At 40.6% G+C, this 17,374-nt stretch overlaps 1 protein-coding gene across 19 annotated transcripts in view; it reads left to right on the top strand.

The window, feature by feature from the left end:
* LAMA2 (laminin subunit alpha 2) overlaps positions 1–17,374 on the top strand; it is a 352,990-nt gene that overhangs the window by 95,978 nt on the left and 239,638 nt on the right. For all 19 annotated transcript variants that reach the window (XM_083434696.1, XM_083434695.1, XM_083434693.1 and 16 more), the window contains exon 4: positions 13,219–13,461. In XM_083434696.1, the coding sequence (XP_083290822.1) occupies positions 13,219–13,461 (243 nt within the window). The remainder of the gene's footprint in view (positions 1–13,218; positions 13,462–17,374) is intronic.

Here is a 17,374-nt window from a genome sequence, read left to right as displayed (position 1 = left end):
GGGAACAAGATGTATATCCAGTGCTTTCTTTTGGGGGCAGTACGCAGGGGGTACGCATACCCCTAAACATTTTGTGAATCTTTGTACTTTTGTCCATTTACTGCATTTATTTTTCCTGATTTGAACTATAAAATAGTGATAATCTTGAGTCAAAATGAGAGTACCCCTAAACATTTTTTTAAAGAAAAAAAAGCACTGTGTATATCTAATAAATGCAAGTGGGGAATTTATAGCCAGAACATTTGGATAAAACCAAAGTGGGGAAGGCTATTCTAGATTTGACACGGTTTCAGCAGATAATCCAAAAGTAAGTCAAACTGGTAGAAAGTTTCAAATTACTGTCATAAAAAATGAGTTTCATAAGTAGTGGAATCTTGTGTAGACTTGCTCCTGTTTTTGAAATATACTGCAGATATAGTTTTGTTTTGTTTTTTTTAAAAAAGCTGGATGTTTTCAGCATGTATAATGTAATAATATAATGTATTGCGCGTGTAGGTCCCCAGGCCACCCCTCAAATAACTTCACACATAACACGTAATTTAGTTTTGGTTTTTGGGCACTATTTTGGCCACAACTTTATTAAAATACAAAATCAGTGGGTGGTTGTTTAGACATTGGTTATGACTATCTGTCCCCCCGCCTGGGACAGAACTGGCATCCCGAGGTCCGATCGGTAGCCAGTAGAAGAGAAAGTCAAACTGGGGGGTCACCTGAGCTAAGCGTCGGACCCACGCCGCTCTCCCCAGCAGCTCCCCAAAAGCTTGCCTGCCCGGTCCTATAACAAGGATTCCCATAACAGGGATTGGGCGGCCCTGGTCCCATAACAGGGATTGGACGAAATCATGGCAAGCCCCAGGATTCCTTTAACGGAATTCCCTTCATCGCAATAGGAGGGGCAGGCACCGCCTGTTCAGCCCCCTCCACCACCAGCATATTATAACCAATGCCTAACCGCAACCTTACAAGTTGTGACGAATTGCAGAGTAGTAGGCAAAAACCAAATGGCACAGCCAATCACCAAATGGCAAAATTCCTACTAGGCCCCTGCGCCAAGGCAGACAACCCCATGACAGGCAAAGCAAGGTCAACTGGAAAAAAGGGCGGGTGATCCGATGCACTCTGCAAAGAGAAAGAGAAACCAGAGTGCACCAATATTTAAAGACTATGGTCCCACCCACTCAATTTGCAACATACAATTTGCCCCAGCAACCCGGTTATCCAATCACAGATGCCAGGCAATAACTATTAACCAGCCTGGCAACAAGAGGCCTGGCCTGGTGGCCCACACCGCAACACGTGCTCTCATTTATTGGAGAACACGCTATATCATATGATATGTTATGATAGGAATATATGTGGTCACAAAATAATGGCAGAATCATTTGCCTGAAATTATCTCCCTTGGAGGTGTATCTAGCATAAACTTTTCATCTGTTGGTGAAGATAGCCAGGCCTTTGGGGATGGTGACACAGACCACTTACCATATTCAAACAGCAGTTTAATTTAATTTTTTTCGGCAGGCAGTCGATGCCTGGGGAGGGGGGGTGATGATCTGGTGGCGGACCTTACAGGGTCAGTCTTCTGTTGGGTCAACCAGTGGGGCATAAAAGCTTGAAGCAGTCATTCCACTATCCTATATATGCTATAGCTCTGGCTCAAGGTCAATGGGCAGCACATGAGTGTGGCCTTGCTGTGGAGCATCTCATTCTCCATATTCAGAGCCAGAAAGAGTTTGTCTGCAGACAGATTGGGCCAGCCTGGAGGTTTGGCCTTCCTGACAGCAGCTGTCAACTTTTGGGGGAAACAGTATTGGGTTGGATCCTTAGTCTAAATCATGGGGGGGGGGTGTAAATTCAGGGTAACCTGGTAAAGGAGTCCAGAGGTTGGGTTCTGACTGAAAACCCCAGAGAGGGGCAAGTGAATTGGCTGTGCAAATAACAAACTAAGTCAAAGCAGTTGTGATTCTTTTTATATTTGATGGGTGAAATAAAACTCAGTCAGAGTATACATTTATTTCAGTGACTCTGCTCTGACTAACATTGGATGTTACTCAACATGCTTTATTTTGTAACCTGATCTGACTTTATTTTTGGTAATGGAAATGCATATCATAACCTAAAACATACTCACCAGTGCAGCACCCCAAGAACACCACTTCATTTTTGTATCCACAAGCACATTTGTTTATAACCTTTATCTATCATGCTTACTGCATAAAACAAACAAACAAAAACGACAACAAACCACTTTCAAAATTAGCGTTATTTAAGAATTAATGAAATCACAATGATGTTAAAATGAAAGCCAAAGCTTAGTCCAACAACACAGATAAGCTCAAAATAGCCAGCTGTCACAGTGCTGTCAGGCAAGGAATGTCCAGAGTGAGAAATTAACTCTTTATTGTGACATTTACAAGTTAGGGAAAGGCATGTCCACCAGTCCTACGTCTCTTAGCTACTCCTATGTGTGCATCCCATGAAGCAGTTGCTGCAACAGGGAGGCCCTGCTCCCTACCTCAGCTTGTGTCTCCCCTATCCCAGCTGCACACATATAACCTACATGTAACTTTTTGTTCCTCCTACTTCTTCTGGTCCTGGGAGACAGTGGAGCAGGAGAGGTGGGGGCAGGAGGAGAAGGTATGGAAACCCTTGACTCTACACCAGCCTGACCTCTCTCTCCCTCCTCCTCCACCTGTTCTTCACTCTCCAATCCTACAGCTTCTCCTGCCTCTGACTCCTGTCTCCCGGCTGCAGCAGGCTCCCCCCCCCCCCAGATCACGGACCCCATCTGGCAAATCAGTCTCCAACCCCACTTCTCCCATTGCCCACTCATCAGTATCCAACCACCACACTCCTCAGTGTCCAGCCAGTCCCTGACACCAACAAACAGTTCGACCAAATCATAAGGGCACAACTTCTCAGCAGTCATATTTAAAGCTTTTTGATGCAACAACAACAAAAATGCCATTCTTGAGTCAGATGTCAGTCATCACAATAGAAATGTGGCAGAACTAAAATGAGAAGCTCTTCTACTTCAGTAGAGTATTTTTACTTTTTCACAAGGCTTCATTATTCCATATTTAACATTCCTTTTGTATAATGCACATTAGGAACAATACACCATTAGAAAAAACTTTGTTAGAGTATGTGGCAATGCTGCTACTACCATGAGTTTGACCGAACTGCAGGAGGCAGTGGAAGACTGGGAGTAAGTACCATTGAATTCAGTAGGACTGATCACTGAGTTGGATTGCACCAAAAATGTCATCTATGCATTTTCCATGACATGACTGAGGTTTCAGAATAAACATTGGTTGGACTAAGGCTAATCTATCACAATAAATAAAGGGGTTGGGTGACTCCAGTACAGCTTGTTGCTGCAACTCCATGAAATATAGGTATGAAAAAATTAAGTCTCAAGTTGTTAGAAGCTATACATAATTCCTACATACATATTACTCATATTACAGATATGTAAGTAGCTATTCAATTGTATTTCTCTGTGTGACGCTGTTCTGCAAGCTAAATTACACAAACGGCTCCTAGCTAATGGGTTTATTTTGAGCTAGAAGAGCAGGTGGGAGCAATACACAATGAGATTTCCTGCTTCATTGGCTAGCGGTATGTAGATTAATGATTCATTTCAGCACAATATGAATAATATTAGTGTAGTGAATTACCCTTTGTAATAGGATACAGTTTCCTGTGTCTTACGAGCCATTTGTTAGTGGGTATTGCAAGTTATGGAAGTGTGCTTCACAGTGTGTACTGTACAGATTGAGGCAATTACCAGTGGAAATGGAATCTTGTGTCTTATCATGTGGACCATACTGTCTAATACAGGAAAATTCCTGGAAATATTTAAAGGGGTTCTTTGGTAACTCAGTTCTACAAGCTATGCTGCCCCACAGGCCCCAGGAGAGAAAATGGAATTTACAAAATCTAAAACACTGTAACAATTAAAAATTCTAACAAATAAAATGTGTGTGTGCAGCTGTAAATAATTGCTTAGCTATTCTCAACCGCTAAACACTTGAAAAGGATTTTTCTTTTTTAAAAAGAATACTTCCACAGTTCATAGAGACATATTTTCACATATGATTTACATTAATTATAAATGATGAATTAAATAGGTTTTGGAAGTTGACTTGGACTTCTGAACAACACAACACATGTCTGCAGCATAAATCTGTTTACAAAATATATAAACACTCTAATAAACATCCTTTTACATTTTGCATAGACCTCTACCTCTATCAAATTTAGCTTTCTCTTCTATTATAGTTTCACCCTCTATCCTTTCTGCTGTTTTAAATGATTCATTCTTATGATTGTTCCAAAATTGCCACTTTAAACAGAATTTGTGGCATATCCTGACCATTGTCCATATTGGATCAGCCTATGTCTTACATATTTCATGAAGACATAAGCTACAGTTTATTTCTATCTATTTAACAAAATTTATAGACTGCTTAAATTATTTATTTTAAAAAAACCCACCTCTAACTGGCTTACAAAAGATGGACAGAGGTCAGTATAATAACAAAAAAATGTTTCAACATGACCAAATAGCCACAAAAGCCCAAATGCTGTTGACTTCACATGTAAGAAAATGTTAATGCAAATTAATAATCAATTTTTGTAACAATAGTCAATGCAAGGGTTTCATGAACTTCCCAATATGCACAAAAATGTAAGGTGTGAATTAATTGTGCATGGATTCAGTTCACAGGAAAAGCTGTGAGCTTCAGCATTTAAGTTTGAGGATGATATCCTTGAATGAGTGATCTGAATGTTCTTTTCGTGTGTGTGGTTCATTTCACATATCTTCAGCAAATGAACACTTGCATTTTCCCTCAATCTCAGGGGAAATAGTAACCAAACCTAGAAGCAGCTGTTGAGATTATTGAAAATGACTTTGTGTGATATCAAGAGGGCACTTGGAACTGATCCTAGAGGTGGCAATGTGACATGTCTGGTATGTAACAGAATGTGTTCCTCCCCTCACTGGGTGTGGCCACTTCCATAACTTTGTTGTTGTTTAGTCGTTTAATCGGGTCCTACTCTTCGTGATCCCATGGACCAGAGCCAGCACTTCTGTCTTCCACTGCCTCCCACAGTTTGGTCAAACTCATGCCAGTAGCCTCGAGAACACTATCCAACCATCTCGTCCTCTGTCGTCCCCTTCTCCTTGTGCCCTCCATCTTTCCCAACATCAGGGTCTTTTCCAGGGAGTCTTCTCTTCTCATGAGGTGGCCAAAGTATTGGAGCCTCAGCTTCAGGATCTGTCCTTCCAGTGAGCACTCAGGGCTGATTTCCTTAAGAATGGATCGGTTTGATTTTCTTTTCCATAGCTTAGTGGGAACTAACTCAGACATTGGTCTTGCCAGTATAGGAAGTCTTAGCTGTTATGCAGAGCTGTTGATCTATTGTTTGCCAAAAAATACAAACTTTTGTAGTTATCCAGATTCCTGCTGCTTCCTGGTATTAGGGCACACCAGTTGCAAGATTTTCTCAAACCAAGAGTCCCCTTCCCATACCCATAGGATACTCCATTATCTCAGAATTGGGCCGGCACTTTCCATAAGCCTGAAGCATTTCTAAGAGAGAGGCTGTAGGTATTCCTTTCGCACCATAAGTGTATGTGTGTGCCAATTTAAGATAACAATGCACTTTAAGAAGTGGACTGTAATCCATAGAAACTAGTGCAACCCTGTTCTCTCATTATCTTTAACTAATATGCTTAGGCTGCGTTCCATAAACCAGTTACTTGAGAGCAGTCCTATACAAACAAGCTTCCATTATGCTGCCATTGCTTCCTTATCCTACTATCTCATTCAAGTCATCATCAATAGTCCAGTTAGATTGCATGTTGTATATTGCAGAGCTGGTGCAAGATTTGAACCCAATATTTGACTAGATTTACAGCTCAAACCTGCAGTGTCTTCTTAAAATGTCAAGTGTTCCTAGTTTCTACTGGTTTCTGTAGTCTTTGTTTCTTACAAGATGGGCCTGCTCTCTCGTGGGGATTTTGGAAAGGCAGCAAAAATGTCCATTCTCCTTTGCCGGGACTCTGACTGCTTATCTAGTCCTCAAGGATTGTTTCTCTCCCCACCCCTTTCCATTGTTTCTTTTCATGAAGCCACTCTTTGACAGTTAAGCTGCGGAATGGTCACTGCAATATCTAGGGTATTCCTCAACTTTCTCAGATGTCAATAACTTGGCATAATTTTAACAAAGAACTTGTGGATTTTTTCCGCAATTAAAGGCTGAAGTGGAGAGAATAGTCCATTGTCTATTCTATGCTTCAAAATGAGTTTGGTGTGCTATATTAATAATTACTGGTAGTACTTCACATTAAAATAAAAACCAGTCTCAAAAGAGTTTTGATTAGCTTGGAATTTTGATTATTTTCTGGGCTCTTTTTTAAAACACTCTTACTGCATTTTTCATCATTGGCTTAGCTAAAAGAAAGTGCTAAAAGTTTCAGATCTGCAGTGAGCAGAAAAATTAAATGTAGCTCTTACTATCCTGCTGCAAGAAACACAATACACATAATATCTAAGCACCTATGGACTCCAGTCCAGCATGTTAATGGAATGAAACTTAATGCTAGTATTCTGTGCATACTTGGAAACCAGTTCAAACACCACACCACCCCCAAAAGATGTGGGGAAGCCTTGTACACACTATTCCCAGGCTAGATCTTTGCATCCAGAAAGTAGGTCTGAATACAGAGTTCAAGATACCGAATCAGGAGTCAACAGATTGCTAGCAACAGATTTAGCCAAGTAGAAGCTATTATTTGAACCACACCTGCCTGCATTTGGAACTAATATGGCAACCATTCTTGTTATAACATTTGAAATGTGCTGCATTCCACTCTTCTAAATGTCGGGTGGGGGCATGGATGAGTTTTCTTTTAATAGATAAAACCAGATGGCTTTGAGTGCATGGTAGAAAGTATTTCTCTTCATGAAATAGCTGTACAAGTGTGATTCAACAAATTTTTCACAAACCACTAATACTAACACAATATCCTTATTGTTCCTTACCGTTGCCTCATCAGATTTCTCTGACATAAATTTCTTTTATTATTTTTAGAACAGTTTAATTGAACTAAATGAAAAAGAAAAAGAAAAGGTATACTGTATCATCATAAAAGTTAACAATTATATATACTTATAGTAGGTTATATGTATATATTAGATATTTTGTTTAAATGTGTTCCAAATATCATTATACTTATCTATGCAAAGTCTACATCTATAAGCAATCCGTTCATAAGTTGCAAGTGTAGTCATATCTTCAATCCATTGATTAAATAGAACCATACACTTATATTTCCAGTGCATCAGTATCAGTCTTTTGGCCATAGTAAGGGCATGAAGAATCCATCGTAAGTATGTAGTTCAAAATATTTTCCTCTGAAAATTGTACACACACACCCCCGACACTGAATTAAATTTCTACCTAGCCTTATGTAGAATACTCATATGCCCAATAAGGCAATATAGTGATAAGTCCATACAGATCTGCCTGGAAGGCAATTCCAGACCATTGGTGACACAAGTAAAGCAGGTCTGATCCACATCCCTAGCTGCCAAATGGCATTCTGAGGGAGATGCTAGAAGCAAGAATGTTTGGAAGCCTATATATGGAAGACTAAAATCCCTCAATTCACCCAGGACCAAAGATGGTTAGAGTTTCAAATGTAAGCACTGGCACATTGAATTGAGGCCAGAAGTGAACCATGTAATGCAGAACATATAGGCCCAAAGCTATAGAGTCTGGAGGTGAAATTTGGAGCAATATTTTAAAATGCTTTCAATGGCATGTATCACAGAGCAAAACACCATGTTCTTTTGAAATGAAGATGTGTTAATTCTGAGCAAACATAAATGAACCAAAGCTGCAGATTATCCAAGTAAATGGTGAGTGATGGTCAGCTTTCAACCAGAAACTCTCAAAGATGTTGACTGGGGAAAGGTCACAGAGCCCAGGTCCTGTTCTGAAAGCCCTGAGCATGCACAGAATGTATTTCTGCAGTACTGAATAAACCACAGGTAGTACCAGTACACATGGGATTGAGGGCCGGAGCTTTGAGATAACAATTTATGTATTTTGGATAGGTGTCAGATACTTCACACAGCACACAATTACTTTATGGCATTCACTGTTGCAAGATGTACTGATGGCCATTAAACTTTAGTGATTTTAAAAGAGAATCATACAAATTTCATTGGGTTACTTTCATGTCCTGGCTGTGGGCTACCTGAAGGCTTCTGGCTGGCCACAGAGAAAAGTAGGATGCTAGGCTTAGTGAGCCTTTGGTCTGCTCCAAAGTGCTTTTCTTATGTCCTTACGTTGACAGAGTGCTGCTATGTGATAGAAACAGGCAAGAATTTCCAGGGGTCAATCAACCTAGCTGAAAATTGCCTCAGAATCCCAAATATGTTTGCTTGGTTAACACTTTGAACATGACCTTCAAGATGAAGACAACTTAAGGTTTAAGAACGAATCACATCCTTCATTAGAAGATCATTCACTGAAGAGAGTTGTGTCAAGAAAAAACTGTGGCTCAGATTTTCATTCAAAAAAGAACGACCCATTGTTTCCAATTGCCTGCCTTGATGATTTCAATCATGCTCCTATTCAATTTCCCTCTCTGAACTCATGTGATAGCAAGTCAGAGGAAACACCACATTTCCTGGGAGCAATGCTAAATTCATGCTAACCTGCCACCTTTTGCGAGCATTTTAAACTCAGAGCACTGAATATAACCCAACTTTTAGAATGGTTGATTTGAGTGCTTCACAGTTCTCTCTCTTTTTCTCATCTAAGTACTATGTGACCCAATAATCTCTATGGCTGGAGTAATATAAATGCAATTGGACATCTTTAGAACAACTGAGCCATTTATTCCTTGCCCTCCATTCCCAAAAACTGGCAGCTTAAAATTGAATATGGCTCCCCACGATAATAAGTCAGAGAGGAGCTCTTGTAAAATGCAGTCGTTTCCCAAGGTATTCAAACAGGAAAAGAACCTTAAATTACCAAGCACTCCAAACAGACCAATTCGTTTCAAATGGCTTCATTTTGTGAAAGGGTAAAATATACTCTAGCCGTATTTAAGTTGCACTACATTGTTTGCTATAAATGACATCCATTCATCTGATTCAGTGTGGCTATAACTACTGACTTGAGTTCACTCTGTCATTTAGTGGGGAAATGAAGAGAGTAGAGGGTTTGTGTTGGAAATGTCAGGAAGGGGAGTGAGCGAGAGCTGAAAGACTAAGGAGCAGCAATGACAACAGCATAACCACTTTTTGTGACATACCTTGTTGCTGTCATTGTGTCCTTGAGGAAGTGTATAATGATTATAGCTAAGTTCCTGTGAGCAACTGTCACCCAAGATGACCATCAGTATTTCCTCCCTATAACATTCAGCAGGTTTGAAGAGTCAGGTTCCAGTGTCTGTCTTGAGTCATGCTCGTGAAAACAGTAATGGCCCTTCTGAACCAGGGCCTGGAGACCAGGGTTCAAATCCCCACTCAGCCATGAAGCTTACTGAATGACATTGGGCTGGCCACTCCTTGAGTGTGATGTTGACTTCCTCCCTTATTATCTGGAACCACTGTGTGCCTGTAGCCACCTGCATGTTGTGAAGGAGAAAGAACTTTGCTATTGTATTAGATGATGGTTGTCTGCATTACACTTGGGTGATGTATTTCTGTTGCAGAAAGGGACAGGGAAAGGAAGGATAAAAAGTCAGATATGGGACACAAAGAACTGTCAGGTAATGATCAGAGGTGAGTGTGGGACAATGGGTTTGATAGGACTAGGGTGATGTGAGTCAATAAAAAGGTAAAGGTACCCCTGCCCGTACGGGCCAGTCTTGACAGACTCTAGGGTTGTGCGCCCATCTCACTCAAAGAGGCCAAGGGCCAGCGCTGTCCGAAGACACTTCCGGGTCACGTGGCCAGCGTGACATCGCTGCTCTGGCGAGCCAGAGCCGCACACGGAAACGCTGTTTACCTTCCCGCTAGTAAGCGGTCCCTATTTATCTACTTGCCCCCGGGAGTGCTTTCGAACTGCTAGGTTGGCAGGCGCTGGGACCGAACAGCGGGAGCGCACCCCGTTGCGGGGATTCAAACCGCCGACCTTTCGATCGGCAAGCCCTAGGCACTGAGGCTTTAACCCACAGCGCCACCCGCGTCCCAGGGTCAATAGGGTCAATAGGGTCAATGTGAGTCAATAGAAGCAACCTAATTGGCTAGGAATCACTTAAAAGTCCAAGGAAATAGTGGCAGCCTGATGGAACTTCATTTTGGCCTGACACAGTCAAGTAAGATGTTTCAGTATACTTTATGAATAGGATGTCAGTATCCTATCTGGGACAGGGCTTCTAGTCTTCAAGAAAGTGAGCAGAAGAAGTTCTTTAGCAGGGTTTCCCCCAGATGTTGCTGGATTACAACTCCCATCACCATTTGACATGCTATCTGGGCTGATGAGAGTTGGAGTCCCAACAACATCTGGAGGACACCATGTAGCCTAACCCCGTTCTATAGGGGTGCAGGTCCTCCTACCGTAGTGCTCCAAAGATGGAAAAAATGGATTTCCATGCATTGCACAATTGGGAATCTCTCATAGACTAATGTAGGTCCATTAATTTCAATTACTCTTAAGTCAGTTGGATACAGCCCTCTGTATTCTAGTAGCTGGGATATAAAAAGCTGAGAGGACAATATCCCACTTGGTTTCCTGGAAATATTTGGCTGGTCACTATTTGAAATAGGACAAGAGCAGTCTTTGGTCTGATCCCAAAGGACTCTTCTTATGCTCTACCAGTTTGTTGTGATGACAGTTAACTACCCTCTTTTCTAGCAGGCTTAGCCAGACAGACATAGATTTCACTCTGTTTGCTGCTAGGTGCTTGCGAGTCACAGTTAAAGGACACAGATGGTCAATAAGGGGAAATGCTCCATGATACAGCTTTATGCAGCACTAAACAGTACAATGTTCGCCTCTGGATAATTTAGAGAGTGAGGCAGTCACCCCGGAACCTTTCTTGAACACAGCATTAAAAACACAACAAAACATAAATGTTAGCTGACACTAAATTCATTTTTAGAAAGCTCTCAAAATTCTCTGCTGGGAAACCCCTGAAGTACTTAGTTACAGTAGCAAAGTATTAGTGTGAAATCTCCATTTTTCTCCTTTACACATTTTAATGCCAACACTGGAAAAGCTGCCAAGCTACCATGAAAAAAAAAACCTGAAACAGCTCTAATTATTTCATCTGTTCCACTCTGTAATTATAATATTCAAGAACTTCAGTTGGTGTGAATTGGCAGAGTTCCAGTGAAAACCCAAGCTTTCACCAACTAATGATATGGAACATTGTCTTCTAGTTTCCCACTATAAAATTTTCTTTGTCATTCTTCATACTTCTTGCTATAACTCCAGAACTGAAAACACTAAGACTTCTATTTACGCCTTGCATTTCTTAAGAACTCCAGAAATGGAAATGATGGTTTGCTGTGGTTCTCCATTATCTTCAGGAGGGCCTGTATTGGAATTGGAGAAATACATGCAGCTGCTTGTCTCCAGGAAGACTATGCAGATACATAATAGTGTTTGGAGTTTGGATTTGATATCCCACTTTATTGCTACCCTAAGGAGTCTCAAAGCAGCTAACAATCTCCTTTCCCTTCCTCCCTCACAACAAACACTCTGTGAGGTGAGTGAGGCTGAGAGACTTCAGAGAAGTGTGACTAGTCCAAGGGCACCCAGCAGCTGCATGTGGAGGAGCGGGGAAGCGAACCCGGTTCACCAGATTACGAGTCCACCGCTCTTAACACTACACCACACCACACTACACCACAGAACACCACACTACACCACAGAAGTGTTTCTTCTGTGTGATAAATATTGATTTATATATTATACAACAGTGTTGGAGAGGCTATCAAGAATGAAACCCTATTACCTTTCAATGCATGCTAATACTTTCCTTTATATAATGGATGGATTTCCAGTATATAAAATGCTGTTCAGAGGGCAATACCGATACCCCAGTCATTCAACTGCCCATCTTTGTGATATATTTTGACTAAGAGTTTGCTACATTCTAAATGTGAGTTAGTATCTATGAAATCCTTTTAATTATTCTTACTGAGATGTATACTCGTATCCACCTGTTTCATTTTTATCTGGGTTGTAATAAAATCTGATTTACAAAAAGATAAATTATTAGCATATTCAAAGCTTATTCAAATATAATTGTGTCTTGTGTATCAGTCTTGGTAAGTAGGTTAGTTGAAAATAAATCCTTTGTAAATTAGTTGGCAAGGCAGGTGAAAGAGCAAATCATAATGAGTGTTGATTAAATGTTCATAATCTGCTTATATAAGAGCAGTACTCATAAGCTGCAGGTAGAAATCACCAGCTGAATGTTCAGGGTGGTGTTTCTCGGATGAAGAAAGATTAAAATGGGTTTCCAGATGGGATTGGAACACCAACTGGGGACTGGAAAATATATGGAGGATGGTGTAGCTCAGCAGTAGCAATTTTGTGAGGTTACTGAAATTGTATTACTGTATTTACTAAATTTGTGTTTATTTACTAAATTTGTATAATGGTGTGTGTGTGTGTGTGTGTGTGTGTGTGTGCCATGTCTTGTGATTGATTATGTGGAGTAGGGCTTACCTAGTCGCCCACCCCGTATTTTATTCAAGTTGGCACCCTTGTGGGTACAGCACATCACATTACATTGTGATGGTTCTAGAACCTGAATCAGTGTACATCTTTGCTGTGCTCTGCCTCTTTCATAGCCCCTTGACCCAAGCTCCTTCATATTAGATATAGGAACTGCTAGGAGCTTAGTGGTAGAGCTTGAGCTTGAGGTACAGCCATTTCACGCTACTTTATATGCTAGGCATCTATCCCAAAGTGAGCAACAGCAGAGCAACCATAGAACAACAATAGAGTTCAGTAGTGCAAGAGCGAATGTTCAGCTTCACTTCTCATGAATGGGATGCTGCTGTAAACAGGATATATGCTATTGTTTTCTCTGCAGACTTTGCTAAAGCCAAGGTATAATATCAAACTTCTTTAGAATCAGCATTGCTTGCTTGTAAATGAGCAAAAGAAAAATATACTGTACTTCAACCAGTTATTCTGATATATATTTTTTTCTTTCTCACATTCTCCCAGGTGTTCCAAATTGCTTATATCATTTTAAAAGCAGCTAATGCACCACGACCTGGAAACTGGGTTTTGGAACGTTCACTAGATGGTGTCAACTATGAGCCCTGGCAGTACTACGCTATCACAGACACAGAATGTCTGACTCACTACAACATTCTTCCCCGCACTGGACCTCCATCGTATACAAAAGATGATGAAGTTATATGCACTTCATATTACTCTAGGATTCATCCGCTGGAGAACGGAGAGGTAAGATGGGGGAGTACTGCCGATGTCAATATGCTGGCAACCACACTGCCCTCCGAATATGCATATTTTCCCATAAATTCATGTTTGTGCATGCATAAGTTCAGGAGTTTTCAAACATAGCCATAGTGTACTGAAGAAAGTATATTCAGATATCTCTAAAATTTTATATCCAGTAACAGTGGCTATACTCAAGCTTTGCAACATCATTTACAGGCTGTGAAGTTAGGGAGCCCTCTTTATTTGATGCTTGAGTAGAAACGTTTGCTCAAGGTGCTGGAGCAGAGCAAAAGGTGTTAAGCAGCAAAGTAGCATCTCACTCTCTTCCAGTGTCATGCCTTGGCTTGGTTCTCCAGAGTTCCCCCTTGTGAGCTCTACATGTGCATCGCATGTGGCCAGAGGGATATAGCCTTATGCCATATGGTCGAAGTTATGATCTCCCTGTGTGGTGTTTATGCAATTGTGTGTTGTGATTTAGTGCTGAGCTACACCCTAGCCTTTGGTTTCTCGTGGTGAAATAAATGGGGGACTGTTTTGGTTCAGTTTCCCTTTCTAAAACAATGGACAACCAGAAACTGAGCTATTCCTTGACATTCAAACTGCCCCAATCAGTATTACTGAAAAATAACATGCCAAAATGTTTTATATTATATTTATTGCAAAAAAAAGTGTTTGGTAGGCTAAATCGCATGCAAAAAATATGTATATTAGGAGAAACGTACACAAAAATTCTGGGCAAGCGACTGCAAATCTCACAAAATTGGCTGTCACAAATTTGTGAAAACCAGACAACAAATATGTGATTTTCACTTGATCATCCACATCAGGTATCTAGAGCAACAAATCAAGGATAAACTTAGCTCTCAGTTCAGCATGCAGAGGGCAATATAGTACAAGTTGGTGGCATATCCAGTGTTCCAGTGGCATAGCACAGCTTTTGTCAAATTCTGTAGCCTCTTAGCTGATGGATCTTCTCTATAATATTGGGCCCTAAGAGAGTGATCAAATGGCAAATGTTCCATTCCTAGTTTGCATTTTTGGATATGTCCAAAGGGATTTTGGATGTGTCATTTCTGACTCATATGGTACATTGTGCACAAATCAGTGATGGATAGGTAGGTAATATGTTTTGTGGGGAAGTGAGTCATAAAGAGCTTCCTGGTTTTCAAATTATAATGAAAAGACTGAAATGAATGTATAAAATCAGATTTATATTTAGAAACATAAATGCCAAACAATATGCTTTTTTTAAAAAAAGAATGTGAATTTCCATGTCATACCACAAAACTTGGGTTTTTCCAAGAATATTTTGGCATAAATTTCAGGTTGCGTTGTTGGGTTTTATGATGGTTTAAAATTGAAAATTACTATACTCCACAGGGTTCGAAGGAGTTTGCTGTTCTTTATCTATGCTAGGATTCTAGGCTAACAATATTGATAATATGAAAAGAGCCATAATTGTGTGAGCTTTCCTTTCAGCACTAATTAAGACTATGTGGTGTAAATGTGCAGCTGCCTTTACACTACCTTTCCTCCTCATTTAATAAAATTTCAACCTTTTCAAAAGCTTTACAAAGCTGGCATCATCACGTTTGATTCCTGCGATTTTCATTAATCTGAAAACTAAAAATTAATGGTAACCATGGTGATTTTTGCTTCATTTCACTTGCATTGAAGCCACTGTTATTTGCATTTAATTTTGTTCTTTATAAAAAGCAGTTGGTTTCTTCTTTTTAAGGATTAGAACTTAGTGCCTATGTTTTTATTAATCTTGTTATGTAAAATTATTCTAGGGACATTAACTCTTACTCTTAGTAATATCTTTTATTTTTCCTGTGGAAGATACAGGGCTTTTGTTTAACTTGATCTTCATTTAGGCTGAACTTTCTAACGACCCCATGCATTGCATTCTTCATTTTTATGATCCTTTTCAGTCTAATCAGTGAAATCAGAAATCAGCTCTGAAGAGCAGAGGTTTGTCACGAATTACTTTCATATCTGATGGAGGATGAAATCTAATTTGCTTTAGGTTCTCCCCCCCCCCCCCGCCCGATGTCTGGTTCACTCATCCTCATGTCTGTTCCTCCGCCTGTATCCATATGTACACTCTGCACAGTTTCTGAGCAGGGTTTCTATCTACCTGTCACACCCTGTTACCCATAGAGCAATACATTTAGTAGCTTAACTAAGAATTTTTCTGTTTTCCATCATATTGCAATTCATTATGCTTTCTATCATTTCAATGTTAGTGTTTTAATGACTTTTAATGACATGCAGGTTTCAGTCGCGATACTGTAGTGCTTTGCAAAGAAAGCAACAATAGCACAAGAGGGCAGTGACCCATCCAAAAGTGTGTTTTGATTACTAATGCCATGCATTCCTTAAGAAACCACCAGAATATGTAGCTTTGTATATGATTTTCAGACTACTTTATTAACTCAAGAGGGCATATAGCAGTGCACATGGAAACTATAAAACAGATACAGTCATACCTTGCCTTGGATCTCAAATGGCTTGGCTCCCGAACAAATCGTCTCTTGAATGATCGAAACCCAGAAGTGAGTGTTCTGGTTTTCGAATGATTTTCAGAAGCTGAATATCCAGTGTAGCTTCCACAACTTCTCATTGGCTGCAGGATGCTCCTGCAGCCAATTGGAAGCTGCGCCTTGGTTTTTGAACAGTTCCAGGAGTCAAACGACCTCCCAGAATGCATTTTGTTCAATAACCAAGGTACCATTGTATGTGCACCAAGATACACAGCCACATCTCAGACAAGGAGCATACACAGAGGGCTTACAACATTCTCTCCTATGTCCCTGGGTCCAGCATTTTCATAAGAACTGCACAGCACATGCTGTTACGGCTAAAATGGCCGCTGTTTCTTTAATGCGAATAAAGCTGGGTAAGCATGAGTCAGCAGCCTGCACTAGGTTGTATATATATATAGTGAGAAATGTTAGTTTGGTGCTGAGGCTGAGGTTGGTTGGTTAGTTAGTTAGTTAGTTAGTTAGTGAGTGAGTTAGTGAATGCTGGTAGTGTTGTTGTGTGTCAGTTGCTTTTGCACAAAGACTTTTAAGAATAAAACTCTGCAAGGAAATTCTCATGGACTCTTTTGTGCCGACAAGGGTCCGAGGACCAGGCTGAGGAGACAAAGGGAGGTCAGAACCCTTTCCTCCTTTTTGCTTTTTACAAACACTGACACATGCACCTTCATCACCCCATACCTCTGTAAATCCCAGGTCCTGTTTATCTTATATTAATCTTTGCCAACAAAGGTCCATATAGTTAAAGCCATGGTTTTCCCAGTAGTGATGTATGGAAGTGAGAGCTGGACCATAAAGAAGGCTGATCGCCGAAGAATTGATGCTTTTGAATTATGGTGCTGGAGGAGACTCTTGAGAGTCCCATGGACTGCAAGAAGATCAAACCTATCTATTCTTAAGGAAATCAGCCCTGAGTGCTCACTGGAAGGACAGATCCTGAAGCTGAGGCTCCAATACTTTGGCCACCTCATGAGAAGAGAAGACTCCCTGGAAAAGACCCTGATGTTGGGAAAGACGGAGGGCACAAGGAGAAGGGGACGACAGAGGAAGAGATGGTTGGACTGTGTCCTCAAAGCTACAAACATGAGTCTGACCAAACTGCGGGAGGCAGTGGAAGACAGAAGTGCCTGGCGTGCTCTGGTCCATGGGGTCACGAAGAGTCGGACATGACTAAACGACTAAACAACAACAATCTTTGGGGTCACTCATACTGCAGGACTATCCCTCAATTATCACTCATATGCATGAATATTCCTCAATTATCCCTGTTTGAAATTTTACAGCTGAATGTGTGGCTACACTCAGTTTGAAAGCATTGTATCTTAGGAAATGCAAGGTGAAAGTTGCTTCTGTGGCGTGCGATGTCTTCTTCA

This window comes from Podarcis tiliguerta (assembly GCF_965153285.1).
Source record: "Podarcis tiliguerta genome assembly, chromosome: 3".
Lineage (NCBI taxonomy): Eukaryota > Metazoa > Chordata > Lepidosauria > Squamata > Lacertidae > Podarcis > Podarcis tiliguerta.
This window is presented reverse-complemented; position numbering and strand designations above follow the sequence as displayed.